Source organism: Schistocerca cancellata, chromosome 2 (assembly GCF_023864275.1).
Source record: "Schistocerca cancellata isolate TAMUIC-IGC-003103 chromosome 2, iqSchCanc2.1, whole genome shotgun sequence".
In the NCBI taxonomy this organism is placed as follows: Eukaryota; Metazoa; Arthropoda; class Insecta; order Orthoptera; family Acrididae; genus Schistocerca; species Schistocerca cancellata.
This window is the reverse complement of record NC_064627.1, coordinates 459,721,950-459,737,269: the sequence shown is the minus strand read 5'-3', so window position 1 is coordinate 459,737,269 and position 15,320 is coordinate 459,721,950. Positions and strand designations below refer to the sequence as shown.

Genomic DNA, 15,320 nt, shown 5'->3' with positions numbered 1-15,320 from the left:
GAAGAAGTAGTGTTGTCCTTCGAGCGGAAAGACAGTGCTGACTCTTGACATGCAGACAGGTAATGGGCCACAACAGAGCAAATCCACAGCAGAATCAGTCGAAGTTTTGAAGAATATTCGTAGGTAGGTCATCACAGAGCAGACCCACTGTAGTCCTGGTAAAGATCATAGTATTTGCGGGCCACCAGAGTTGCAGACCCACTGCAGTCCTTGTAGAAATAATGGTATTGGTGGGTCATCAAAGGTGTAGACCCACTGTAGTCCTTGTAGAGATGGCGAGCAGCCATCTGTTGCGACTGTGCGGGTGCACAATCACCATCGAAGAGTCTTGCAGATAATATAGCAAGTCCATGAACCACCACTTGTGCAATCACAAAAAATTTCTTATTTAAGTAGGCTGTTTAGGTTTTTATGTTGGTAACGTCAAATAGCGCTCTGTATAAATATCACTGACTGTGCTGTGTGCAGTCTGTGGCTGGCTGGACTCATTGTTGGAATATTCACTTTTGTAGTGTTGGGCAGTTGGATGTGAACAGCGTGTAGCGTTGTGTAGTTGGAGGTGAGCCGCTAGCAGTGGTGGATGTGGGGAGAGAGATGCCAGAGTTTTGAGGTTGTTAATATGAGCGGACGATCTGGACGTGTGTCCGTCAGAAAAAGGAAATTTGTCAAAGTAGGTGTCAAGAATTATGTATATATTATGAATTTTGAACACTATTAATGTAAATACATTGTTTGTTCTCTATCAAAATCTTTCATTTGCTAACTATGCCTATCAGTAGTTAGTGCCTTCAGTAATTAGAGTCTTTTATTTAGCTGGCAGTATTGGCGCTCGCTGTATTGCAGTAATTCGAGTAACGAAGATTTTTGTGAGGTAAGTGATTCATGAAAGGTATAGGTTATTGTTAGTCAGGGCCATTCTTTTGTAGGGATTATTGGAAGTCAGATTGCGTTGCGCTAAAAATATTGAGTGTCAGTTTAGTGATGATCAGAATAAGTAAAGAGAGAAATGTCTGAGTACGTTTAGTTTTACTCAGCTGTCTTTGTATCAAATAACGTAGAAGTTTACCAGCAGAGTCATTCATAATTTTCCAAAGGGGACGTTTCAACACCCCAGAAAATAACCCCAGATGTAGATCCAGAGTGTGCAGTGTGAAGACAGGTTGGTTGTAAGCCCTTTACTGGTTTCCTTCTAACCAACACACGGTCTTCACTTTACGAAGACAGAACCGGCTTTCATCAGAAAACACAACCGACCTCCACCTGTCCTCCACTGAGCTCTCGCTCGACACCACTGAAGTCGCAAATGGCGGCGGTTTGGGGTCAGTGGAATGCGCACTACAGGGTATCTGTCCCGGAGCTGCCCTTGGAGTAACCGATTTGTAACAGTTCTTTGTGTCACTGTACTGCCAACTGCTGATCAGATTGTTGCCGCAGATGCAGTACGATGCACCAGCGTCATACACCGAACACTATGGTTTTCCCTCTCGGTAGAGCCACGTCACGTGGCTGTCCGGAGTCCGGACTTCTTGCGACCGTACGTCCTCGACACCCCCGCGGCCATCAATGGTGTACAATGGCTACATTCCTGCCAAATCTTTCTGCAGTATCGCAGAAGGAATATCCAGCTTCCCGTAGCCCCATTACACAACCTCGTTCAAACTCAGTGAAGTGTTGATAATGGTGTCTTTGTGGCCGTAAAGGCATTCTTGACCAATATCAACTCACCGCGTCAAATCTCAAAGGTAGCTAACGCTCACGACCGTTATAGCGTATATTTAAGGCAAATCTGATCTGCTTCTTCATAGTGGCGCTACTAGCACCACTCTTACGTGCCTGGTAGGAAATTTGAATAGATAGCATATTTCAGATGTAGAAACACGGTTACCAACTTTCGTTTATGTCCCACAAGTCCTTCTTCTTGCTGCGATTTTTTTCCATCAGTGTATTATTTTAAAATTTTTTCACATAACTACTCTTTCTTATCATAGTAAGCAACTTATACAACAAGAAATTGGCAAAAAGTAAAAAAAAAAGCAAATATTTTAAGGAGATGGTTTCACATTGGAACCAATGGAACACAGTTTTCAGCATCTTATTTTTTCGTGTGAAAGCAAATTCCGCATTCGTCATAGACTCAATCCATCTCGAAACTACCATGAACTCATAAGGCCTAAGATAAATTATGGTCCTAAATATCAAGCAAAAATGGGCCTAAAATGTAATAAATTTATATCAAAAGTACAGACTGCCTCAGTGACTTCAAAAAGCAGTAGTACAAACTCAAATTTATGTTACGGTAAGTTTAGAGATGCTTACTTTCGCTGACAGTGGCCTCCTCTATATGATCAGAAAAAAGCCACAATCTTCTATAATCACGTAGTACAGTCTCCGCGACAACTGCTGCTTTGATCGTTGTAAGTGACTGCTAAATGAACTACATTCGTAGAAATACCTCAGTGCATAACTAGAGGTCATTATCTTGCAATAGGATCGGTGGTTTCACACGGAAGGCTCTGGTACTTCAAACTAAAAATTAATAAATTAGTGGTTTGAGGCAGAACCCACCGGTACGCAAAGGGTTAAAAGTCACCCAGTGTTGAGCAAGCATTGTTTTTTGTTACTGAAATGCATTTTTTCGGTTTTGTTTTATTACTGCTCAACAGATTTAACGCTATGCAGGAATGAGAAAAATCAGTGCATACATTCGTTTTCATCATGCTGGGTACCTGAGCCGTAAATTTATTCAAGGATATTCTAATGGTTTCCCTCCGGCTGTTTCTTGATTAACAATTTATTTATTACCTTTCGCCCCATTTGCTAGTTACGATCTTATAGGCCAACAAGGGACGTCTGCAAATGAGCAGATCACAAATACAGAAAATTTAGGCTTGGCTTGCTAACAGACCTATTTTTAAATAGAGCAGCCTAAAATGTGCGCTTACAGGTGCCAACAGGATGTCGTAATATATTCAGCTATTAACGGTGGAAATGGCAATAACATGCAAGCGTCAGTTTTAAAACAGAATGTTTATTGAATACAATGATCGTCACCGTTGAACCCATTGGCACGATCCCAGGCACTGTATTTGCTCACATTTGTAGTTACGGAAGTGGTATCAATTCTGTCCACGCGGAAAGGAAATGGAGGAAAAAATACAGGATTCTACATGGGTCTGTAAATAAATCGATACATGTGTCAGTAGTGGAGCCCCCTCTCGGATGAAGCAGATGTGGCTAAGCGCAAATTCGTGGCCATCTACTGAAGTACTACCAGCTGGATGAACTTTTCACACCAGAAGGTCTTTTTAAAGTTAATAATAAAGTCATGGTGGCCTCAGTTTTCTGCAAAGCTTGTTTCATTGGACATAGAAAGTAAATAAACACTTACAGCTTAGAACCGAAGAAAGTGTTACTGTCTTTAATACAGTGGAATCATAACCGAGAGCAGCGAAGTGTAAATCCCTGCCCATTTATCCTAATTTAGATATCCTGTAAAATCCAGTCAGTCTTGGGTGGTTACATTATATACTCGTAGCCAATTCACTTTTTCTTCGTTTCAATTCATGTCAATGCTCCGTTATAGGTCTCCGTAATGATGATCGTTATGCGTGAGTAGTGGCAGTCGATACGTAAGCAGATGCGTCGAATTCAAAGGAGTACAAATTTTCACGATTATTGATTGACCGGTAAGTGGAGGAGAGGTGGTCGCGTGAAGATCCAGCTCACCAGACATTGCGCCATATCCCTAGGTTAAATTGCAAACGTACGAGTAGAGCACCTCACCCATGTGGCAAAGCTCAGTGAGCAGCAGCCGTTCCCCAACGCTAGGTATGCACGCGGCATGCCTCACTCAATTTCCGCGGTCGAGCACTCGCCGATTGCGACTAAATAGGTGCGTAGCCTCTTCCACGCGGCTAAAGGAAACATGGGGGTCAGTTACACCACACGTCAGCACGAGGTATCGAGCCGCCACAAAGTTCCTCGGTAACTTCTGCAAGGTTTTGAAGTTCATTCACCTTCCGCCTTGCGCACAGCAGTCGAGTGAACTCCAGGCGGATCTAAACGCGCCTGCAGGGCTCTGTTTCGCAGAGACTCATGGAGTGAGGGCACGCGACAGCGTTTATCGTTATCTGCCCGTCGGATTGGGATGCTGAGCTCGGAGGCCGTCTTGGTGCTATTTGAGAGGAGTCGGCTGTGTGTCGGAACCGGGTTTCCCACTCGTCCTTCTTTCATCAGCCTATAACAAGGTGCTGCTGTGCGCGTACGAAGGAAAATCTTTCCAATTTTGTGGCTGAATCTGTCCTCGGGAATTCCCATCCCATTATGGATATACTTCAATTCTCCGTTTACAAAGAAGTCTACATCTACATACACTCCTGGAAATTGAAATAAGAACACCGTGAATTCATTGTCCCAGGAAGGGGAAACTTTATTGACACATTCCTGGGGTCAGATACATCACATGATCACACTGACAGAACCACAGGCACATAGACACAGGCAACAGAGCATGCACAATGCCGGCACTAGTACAGTGTATATCCACCTTTCGCAGCAATGCAGGCTGCTATTCTCCCATGGAGACGATCGTAGAGATGCTGGATGTAGTCCTGTGGAACGACTTGCCATGCCATTTCCACCTGGCGCCTCAGTTGGACCAGCGTTCGTGCTGGACGTGCAGACCGCGTGAGACGACGCTTCATCCAGTCCCAAACATGCTCAATGGGGGACAGATCCGGAGATCTTGCTGGCCAGGGTAGTTGACTTACACCTTCTAGAGCACGTTGGGTGGCACGGGATACATGCGGACGTGCATTGTCCTGTTGGCACAGCAAGTTCCCTTGCCGGTCTAGGAATGGTAGAACGATGGGTTCGATGACGGTTTGGATGTACCGTGCACTATTCAGTGTCCCCTCGACGATCACCAGTGGTGTACGGCCAGTGTAGGAGATCGCTCCCCACACCATGATGCCGGGTGTTGGCCCTGTGTGCCTCGGTCGTATGCAGTCCTGATTGTGGCGCTCACCTGCACGGCGCCAAACACGCATACGACCATCATTGGCACCAAGGCAGAAGCGACTCTCATCGCTGAAGACGACACGTCTCCATTCGTCCCTCCATTCACGCCTGTCGCGACACTACTGGAGGCGGGCTGCACGATGTTGGGGCGTGAGCGGAAGACGGCCTAACGGTGTGCGGGACCGTAGCCCAGCTTCATGGAGACGGTTGCGAATGGTCCTCGCCGATACCCCAGGAGCAACAGTGTCCCTAATTTGCTGGGAAGTGGCGGTGCGGTCCCCTACGGCACTGCGTAGGATCCTACGGTCTTGGCGTGCATCCGTGCGTCGCTGCGGTCCGGTCCCAGGTCGTCGGGCACGAGCACCTTCCGCCGACCACTGGCGACGATATCGATGTACTGTGGAGACCTCACGCCCCACGTGTTGAGCAATTCGGCGGTACGTCCACCCGGCCTCCCGCATGCCCACTATACGCCCTCGCTCAAAGTCCGTCAACTGCACATACGGTTCACGTCCACGCCGTCGCGGCATGCTACCAGTGTTAAAGACTGCGATGGAGCTCCGTATGCCACGGCAAACTGGCTGACACTGACGGCGGCGGTGCAGAAATGCTGCGCAGCTAGCGCCATTCGACGGCCAACACCGCGGTTCCTGGTGTGTCCGCTGTGCCGTGCGTGTGATCATTGCTTGTACAGCCCTCTTGCAGTGTCCGGAGCAAGTACGGTGGGTCTGACACACCGGTGTCAATGTGTTCTTTTTTCCATTTCCAGGAGTGTATATACTCCGCAAGTCAACGTACGGTGCGTGGTGGAGGGTACCCTGCACCACAACTAGTCATTGACCTCCCTGTTCCACTCGAAAATAGAGCGAGTGGAAACGACTGTCTATACGCCTCTCTATGGCCCCTAATTACTCTTATCGTATCTTCGCAGTAGGATCGTGCTGCAGTTAGCTTCAAATGCCGGTTCTCTAAATTTTCGCAGTAGTATTCTTCGGAAAGAACTTCACCTCCCCTCCAAGGATTTCTTGTTGAGTTTCCAAAGCATCTCCGTAAGACTTGCGTGTTGTTGGAACCTACCGGTAACAAACCTACCAGCCCGCCTCTGACTGCTTCTGAGTCTGCTATGCTACAGATCACTTTATTTATGAAAATACATTGTACAGTCAGCAACAAATTTAACATACTCACAAACACCTTTCCCTTTCATCCAAACAAATACAGATTCATTTACAGAAATTTTTCTTTTATTACGTGTATACAGGAATAGGGCAGAGGTAGACATATACGCGGATTTTCCAAAATCTTTATTGGCTAATTCTGCAATGTGATAGGTGCGGTAGGCGATGATGTCTCTGTCGACGAAACTTTCCAGGCCAGGAACATTGGGAACTCCAGTACCTCTACGTACAATTGCAACTGTAAGCCATCCGTTACCATGTGAAAAAGAATCGTTCAAATCAATGCTGAAGTTAAGTCTACGGCCACAGAAAACAGCAGGTCCGTCGAGAAGTGCAGTTGAAGCAAAGTTCTTCACAGCGTTCTTCTTCTTGTCTGCAGCAGATGTTGAGAATTCAATGTTCTCAATAGTTTTATAGACTGTTTGTCTTGCACGACGACGATAGCGTCTGTTGGGCATCTTGGCAGCGTTCAATGCAGTTGCCTGTGCAGCAGCAGCAGCGCGAGTGAGCCGCTGCGCGGCGCTCGCTCGCTTTTATAGAAGCGCGATAACGCGTGACCTTGATTGGGACTTGGCGTATTTCACAGTGCCAGCGGCGCGTTATCCCGGACGGGAGCACTAGCCTTACTAGGTGCTCCCGTCCGCTGTGCGCTAAGTCCGACCTAGTGCGGATTTCAAACAGCCGAGCAATACTCAAGAATAGATCGTACTAGCGTCCTGTATGCGGTCGCCTTTACAGATGAACCACACTTTTCAAAAATTCTCTCAATAAACCTAAGTCGACCAATCGCCCTCCCTACCACAATCCTCACATGATCGTTCCATTCAATATAGCTTTGCAACGTTACGCCCAGATATTTAAAGGACATGACTGTTTCAAGCAGGACATCGCTAATGCTGTATCCGGACCTTACGGGTTTGCTTTTCCGAATCATTCATATTAACTTACATTTTTCTACATTTAGAGCCAGCTGTCATTCTTCACTCCCACTAGAAATTTTGTGTATGTCATTTTCCATCCTGCTACAGTCGTGCAACTTCGATTCCTTTGCGTACACCACAGCATCATCACCAAACAACCGCAGATTGCTGCCCGCCCTGTCCATGAGATCATTTATGTATACTGAGAATAATAGCGGCATTATCACACTTGCATGGGGCACTCCTGACTACATCCTTGACTGATGAACAGTCGCCGTCGAGGACAACGTACTGGATTCTATTACTTAAGAAGTCTTCGAGTCACTCACATGCTGCAGCTGGTCCCGGCGGAGGTTCGAGTCCTCCCTCGGGCATGGGTGTGTGTGTTTGCCCTTAGGATAATTTAGGTTAAGTAGTGTGTAAGCTTAGGGACTGATGACCTTAGCAGTTAAGCCCCATAAGATTTCACACACACTCACATGCCTGGGAACATATTCCATATGCTCGTACCTTCGTTAACAGTCTGCATTGGGGTACCGTGTTAAATACTTTCCGGAAATCTACAGATATGGAATCTGCCTGTTGCTTTTCATCCGTAGTTCACAGTATATCATGCGAGAAAAGGCCAAGCTGAGCTTCTCACGAGCGATGGTTTCTAAAACTGTGCTAATTAGTGGACATAAAGTTTTCCTGCTCAAGGAGATTTATTATATCCGTACTCAGAATATGGTCTAAAATTCTGCAGCAAACCGATGTTGGGGATATTGGACTGTAATTTTGTGAGTCCTTTCTGTTACCCTTATCATACAGGGTGTAAATTTTAAGTTGACAAACCAGAAGAACTCGAAAAATAAGCTTCACACGAAAAAATGTGTAGCATCCAAAGTTGATTATTTTCGAGAGGGATATCAGCTGGTGGTAAAATTAGCCCACCACCCCAGCCCCCTGGGGGTGGGGCGGAGGGCAATCTTAAAATTTAAAATAAAAAAACTCCGTCTTCAGGCCACGAGTGGCCTACCGGGACCATCCGACAACCGTGCCATCCTCAGCTGAGGATGCGGATAGGAGGGGCGTGGGGTCAGCACACCGCTCTCCCGGTCGTTATGATGGTATTCTTTACCGAAGCCGCTACTATTCGGTCGAGTAGCTCCTCAATTGGCATCACGAGGCTGAGTGCACCCCGAAAAATGGCAACAGTGCATGGCGGCCTGGGTGATCACCCATCCCAGTGCCGACCACGTCCAACAGCGCTTAACTTCGGTGATCTCACGGGAACCGCTGTACCCACTGCGGCAAGGCTGTTCCAAAAATTTCAAATAGGAACCTCCATTTTTTATTGCAGAAACAGATTCTATGTAAAAAACTACGTACATTTTGTCTTAAACATTTGTTTTGATTCTTGGTAGTTGGCGCTGTAATTCAAGAAAATCAAATGGTTCAAATGGCTCTGAGCACTATGGGACTCAACTTCTGAGGTCATCAGTCCCCTAGAACTTAGAACTACTTAAACCTAACTAACCTAAGGACATCACACACATCCATGCCCGAGGCAGGATTCGAACCTGCGACCGTAGCGGTCTCGCGGTTCCAGACTGTAGCGCCTAGAACCGCACAGACACTCCGGCCGGCTTCAAGAAAATCCATTTTCTCATTTTTGCATGGAAAATGGTTACGGATGGATAAAAAATACTTATTTACTTCGTCAATTTTGATTCTCTAAAACTAAAACTCTCCCTCTTAATTAGCTAGTCAGATGATTTGTTTGATAATGAAAATTGTGTGGCCTCATGACCACGAAACAAACAAAATTTATACGAATCTGCGGAAAAAATTAATATTTGTGTCAAAATTTGTAAAACTCTAATTCCGCTCTCTCAAACCCCACCCTAAGGGGAGAGCGGCAGAGTTTTAGTTTTAGCGAATCAAAATTTACGAAGTAAGTAAGTATTTTTTATTTAATCGTAACCATTTTCCACGCAAAAATGAGAACATGGATTTTCTTGAATTACAGTGCCAACAACCAAGAATCAAAAGAAATGTTTAAGACAAAATGTACGTAGTTTTTTGTGTAGAATCTGATTCTGCAATAAAAAATGAGGGTTCCCATTTGAAATTTTAAAGTTACCTCCCGCCCCACCCCCAAGGAACCGAGAGAGGTGGCGCAGTGGTTAGCACACTGGACTCGCATTCTGGAGGACGACAGTTCAATCCCGCGTCCGGCCATCCTGATTTAGGTTTTCCGTGATTTCCCTAAATCGCTTCAGGCAAATGCCGGGATGGTTCCTTTGACAGGGCACGGCCGACTTCCTTCCCCATTCTTCCCTAATTCGATGAGACCGATGACATCGCTGTTTGGTCTCTTCCCCCAAAACAACCCAATCCAACCCCCCCCCCCCCCCGACCCGCAAGGGGCTGGGGTGGCGGGCTTATTTTAGCACCAGCCTATGTCCCCCTTGAAAATAATCAACTTTGGATGCTACACAGTTTTTCGTGTGAAGCTTATTTTTCGAGTTCTTCTGGTTTGTCAACTTAAAATTTACACCCTGTATATAGGACTCACCTGCACTTTATTCCAGTCGCTTGGTGCTTTGCACTGGGCGAGAGATTCAATATCTACAGGATTTTAAGCTGTTAATCTAGCCTCTTTCCAGCTGACTTAAAACTCGTGTGTCTGATTGGCAATTGGCGACGTTAATGGAGCGTCAGATACTGAGCACTCTCGGTGTTTGCAGGCGTGGTGCTGTACGAGCTGCACGCGCCGCTCATGTACCTGGCGCGGCACAAGGAGGAGTTCGGCGAGATCGACTCTAAGGAGATGTGCCGGCGCATGGAGGAGGCGGCGGCGTGCCTGTCGGAGGCGGCGGCCATCCTGGCCCTGGAGGACGCGTCCACCAACGAGGCGGCCATGGGCCGCGCCGCCGCCGCCGGCCTGCTGCAGCTGCGCGCCTCGCTCGACCACATGCGCCAGCAGCACGCGCAGCGCCAGTAGCCCAGCTCCTGTCCCCAAGCACTGCGGCTCTGTGTCTACTGGTCACGGTGCTCGCGAAATGACTGGACCACGATAAGAAATGGGATTTTTACCGGTTCTAGCGAGGACACTACAATTGTTCTGTGCACTTCCTTTGGACCAAACGCCATATGTTTACGTAATAGTCTAGTTGCATTCACACGTGTTGTAATACTCCCTACCAGTGGCCTTGATGGCAGTTTATCTCTGACAGTCTCTTCTTCGGAACTATTCCCACCTATACCAGTTCCTCGCATGGTGGCATCTGTGTTCCTAGAATTAGCGTCCTTTTACTTCTGTGGTTGAATGTTTCTCTTGTCGTCATGAAAAGCCGTCATCAACCCGAAGGTTAGACTGAGTCGTGAGTGCTCTACTAGGAATCGTCCTGACTTCGCAACTTTCGAACTTAATTATTACACTTTGACGTGGCCCAGAACCACAGTGCAGCTTCCCATTTCTGACGTCAACTAATGATCGTCATAAGTGGGAAAAACGATAAGTCCTACAACCTATTGGCGATCTGTAGTACGGCTATTACTCACTTAGCGAGCTACCTTGCTCCATAACGTAGCTTAAACCTTGTGGTGTGTGTACTGTAAGACCTTCAGAACACACACCATCAGATTATTTGACTTGTCGCTCTAACGAAGTAGCCGAGTGTCAGCAATATGTCTCGTGGTCTTATTGTGGCGTGTTTATCTTCTGCCATTAGGTCAGACGATAGAAATGCCACTTCCACGCTTAGAGTACCAGATTGACGGTGACCAACTTTAAACAGAACTTGATTAACTTTCACACACATTTATTAAAATAATAACAATCATAAAAATTACTTAACTTGGTTCTGGATGCTATTTACAATTGACAATCTGAAGTTCCTTTGGTATTGGTACGTTAACCTTATTCTCACATATATCTCTGATACTTGATAAAAGTGTCTATACATTTATCCTCATGGCTATTTACAGGAATATGGTAATCTTATTAGGCGCAGACTGAAACTTGGCTATAGACTGGTACAGACAAATGCAGAACTCGTACAGACTGGTAAAAACTAATGCAGACTGGTACAGATTGGTGCGGACAAATGCAGACTCACTAATCGGAGGTCTGTACACTCGTTGTAATACCTCGTGTCTTCGTGTATCACTGCGCAAGTGTGATCCGCGAGGAGAAAAGGTTCTACGTTAGCAGCAATCTCATTGGCTGTGATACATATTAATACGCGGATCGGCGGAAGCAGAATTTGGTCCGTCTCTATGGCAGCGCCATCTCGTAGTGCGGAGACGGACGAGTGCTGAGCCTGCGCTGTTGTGCTTGGCGGGGTGCGCTCTAGTGGGAAAGTTGTGTACGCGCTAACTACGCGGAACTATGTACACAACAAACCTGAAATAGGAAATAAGTCATTTACACCACTGTTTTTGTTTGCTGTAACATTTTTTTCCGTGTCTCCGTTCTGTGGTTCTGAGGTAGCGAGCCTGGTGTTTGCCTAGACAGGGGTGAGAAAAAGTAAGACAGGGCACTCGGGGCGATCATTACACCAAACTAACTGTTTTCATTGGCTCTCCGTTTGTTTTTACGTCTGCCTCATTTCCTAACTTCACAACACTGCGCGCTATTCGTTATTCGAAGTTAATACGTCTCAGTATTGCCGAACAACTATATCATGTAAATAGTGTCTTCCACGAGGCCCAAGAGAGGACCTTTGGTCGCTCTCCGAACAGCGTCAAATCGTGCTTCCTACTAGATTTCGGCTATTTTGCAAAACCAAGTAGTGAGGACTCTAGGCATGTGACAAGCGAAAAACGCAACTCAATCCAGCACCTGCAACTATACTACGCGAGCCAACTTGCGGCGTGTGGCGGAGGGTACAGCTGCTACCACCCACATACCCTGTTCCATTCACTAAAGGTGCATGGGTACGTCGACCTTCGGCGCATGAGCTTTAATTTCTGTTTTTCTGCGACGTGGTCGTTTCGCGAGATGTGTATGGTAGGGAGTAAAATAGTGCCTGAGTGTTCTTGGAACGTGTGCTCTCGGAATTTTAACAGTAAATTGCTCCGTGACTCACAGTGCTTCACACGGACCGTGCATCCGAACGTTGAGCGTTGAGCGTGCCGAGTTTCTGACGGCACAGCGTGGAATAGCACGTTCGGGAGTCTTTCCGAACGTGCAGAGCAATATCTGGCATGTCAGATATTCTGAGCGTGCGTCTGAGCGTTGACCAATGAGATGGCACAACGCCACCCATGTCACACGCGCGCCGTCTGCCTTCAGTACAGAGTTGTGAGGCGCCATATTGGCGTTCATTTCAAGCCTATATGTATATATTCCGTTTCTGAGCACCAGAAAATGAGAATCACTGGAAAACCCGCTGTTAACTGTGTGATGCGTTCCAATAAAATAATGAGAAACATCATATTCGTGGCAAAAGAACTATTGTAACTTGTGTATTATGAGAGTAGGCTATTTGAAGGCAGCGACACACTGAAGATCCACCCAAAACGTCTTGGTACAATTTGTTATAATTAAATTTCAATTAGTAACATATCTAAGGTTTTCAGCAAGGCGTATCATGACATAATTAGATGCTTAGGTTGTGATGTTGGTTTAGCGTAATGAGTAGAACCACTGAGTAATGGAGACTTTTATGGTGGGGCAGTGGTTCGCGTATTGACTCTTCTAAATTTTTTTCCTAACATTCGCGTTTTTATTCGGTTCTGATACTTTATTATTAGTTTAATATAAGCATAAACTATAATATTTGATGTTATGTAAATATAAGTTCACCTTTTTTTTGAGGATTGGATTGGCTTAAGCTACAGGACAGCTTGTGCTACTTGTATAAAGATATTTTGCTCCTTTTTCGTTTACGCCTCGTAATTCACATGTTGCAAAGATTCTGCTGCTGCGTAGGAACAGTGATCAAGTAAGACTGACCTTGGCGTTTTACTAAAATGTGGGAATGATGAAATAATGTTTATCTTACGCGGAGAAGTATTCCAAATTTGTAATGAACTGTTTGTAATGGAACTTTTATAAGTCTGTGTCCTTATTAATTGGACATGTTACTTTCCTTTTCGTGGACGATGGAGGAAATGTGCGTTTTAATAGAGCTAGCGTGGGAATTTTAAGCGCGCCCGTTAAGTAAACAGTGTGATTACGAACTACCGCTGGAGTGCGTTGCGATCGCGTATACCCTGTTGGGGCTCACGTACCGTATGCACAAGTAGCATCGTATCTGAGCGTTCAGCAGCACGTTGAACTTGCCACGCTCAACGTTAACGTTCGACAGCACGGTCCATGTGCTGACGGCTTAAGGCTCTCGCGCTTTCTGAATGAACGTGTGGCGGAACGCGCCACTCTTCTTTGGAATTTCTCCATTAACCCTACGTCATAACAGTCGCTGAATGATGTACAATATTCAAGAATCTTTCGAACGAGTTTGTAATCAAAGGGTAATGTATCTCTCCATAAGTGCAATACATTACTCTCAAGGTCAGCTATCAAGCAATGCACCAATCATAGGTCTACTTCCGGTCCTCCTGCAATTCGCTACTCTCTTCTGGCGTTACAAACTTCCCACTGTCAACAACATCGTCAGCAAACTGCCTTACGGCGCTTTCAGCACCACACATTAAATGCATACGTATATAACATACCATCTGTTTACTCCCTCTAAGATACTTAACAGCTACCGGTTTCGTTCCTGAACGAATCTCGCGTAGCAATTCTGTTATTTGTTAGCAGGTGGAACATGTAGCTATTAGCCGATCGATGAACGGAGCGTGTAGAATTATGTGCTACTGACTGTATTCATGAAAAGCGATAAATAATTACACTGAAATGCATATCGCGCTGTGTGTTCTTACAGCCGGCGCGATGGTGAGGACTATGTGTCGACGCATAATCTTCCCGTCAAGAATGGACGCTACGAGATATTTCAAAGAAGGCAGCTCATTTACGGACCCACCGTTCATCCTCCAACAGATTTCTCATACTGATTAAAATCTGTTGGTGAATGTCAGTGAAGTACTTTTGTTTACTTTCGGAGTCTGACTCGACCATATTTCATCAGCCACACTTGCGCCAGCGATTTAAACTATTTTCATTCAATCATGACGCCATATTATAGATAATCGAAATGCAACGAACAATAAGCTTTTAGAAATTATTAATGTATAGTTTTGTGGATAGCGTAAGAAACTGGATGAGTCTAGGGTGCTGAATGATCACCGCACGTACATGTTTAAGGTTTTCACGGGTATAAATTGATAAAAGTCTTCCCGAAATTACCGGCGCACCCATTCAATGACGAAATATTGAGGAACAATCTTGTAGCCATCTCCGTCACCTTCCTTGTACTCTCTGAGCTTTTTCTCCTTTCCCAGTTAGCTCCTCCTCCCTTCTTCGTTGCCTCCTTGCGATGAAGAGAAGACAGATGCTCAGCACTGAATTTCTAGCAATATATGTAACATCAAGGTTATGAAGCACACATATGCATTAGTTATTATAGGCAGAGATAACGAGTGCCAACTGAGGCTTTACTGCAATGTTTTCTCCACGATCTGCAGAAGTCGTCAAGACTTCACAGATACGTCGCGACATTTTGTCGAGCGTACTTGGCTGCAGTCCAGGTAAAGGCAAGCTCTTCTTTAATACTGCAGTTTTATATTTACATCTTGTGGTAGCCCGACGAGACATTTTATAAGAGCACATCCCTTTGTAGTGGCGCCAAATCGACAAAATGCACTAGCTGATGTCTAGTATCGTGCAGAAACCTTCCAGAAACGATGTCAAAAGAGACTTTCATGTTCAGTAATTTAAAGCTCAGCTAGCCTCACAGTAGACGAAGTGCACCTGCCGATGCTTGTCTCAGAATTTCGACTATGAGCGTCGACTAGCGTTGAGTGCAATGCAGATCTCGCACAACGAGTCACTAAACATGTCAGGAGTGGCTCATTCAGCTAAGACTGGTGTCGCAGTTTGAAACACTCGTTTAAAAGCATTCAGACTTCTTTGGAAAATATCTCTGATATTGGGATAATCATTACTGCATTCGCTTTTAGGTAATGCTGTCCACGGCACAGTCAGCCAGTCCTCTGTGATCAGTTTAGTTAAGATTGCTGTCAGTTGAGAAATATTCGATGTTCAATGTAAGCCCACAGTAGGAACTGAGTGTTGTTCCTTGCATTA

At 45.6% G+C, this 15,320-nt stretch overlaps 1 protein-coding gene across 1 annotated transcript in view; it reads left to right on the top strand.

The window, feature by feature from the left end:
- Positions 1–12,197, top strand: part of LOC126161959 (SET domain-containing protein SmydA-8) — a 255,456-nt gene extending 243,259 nt beyond the window's left edge. Inside the window, exon 7 of the mRNA XM_049918143.1 lies at positions 9,850–12,197. Within this exon, the coding sequence (XP_049774100.1) occupies positions 9,850–10,106 (257 nt within the window). The 3' untranslated portion in view covers positions 10,107–12,197. The remainder of the gene's footprint in view (positions 1–9,849) is intronic.
- Positions 12,198–15,320: the final 3,123 nt, after the last annotated feature.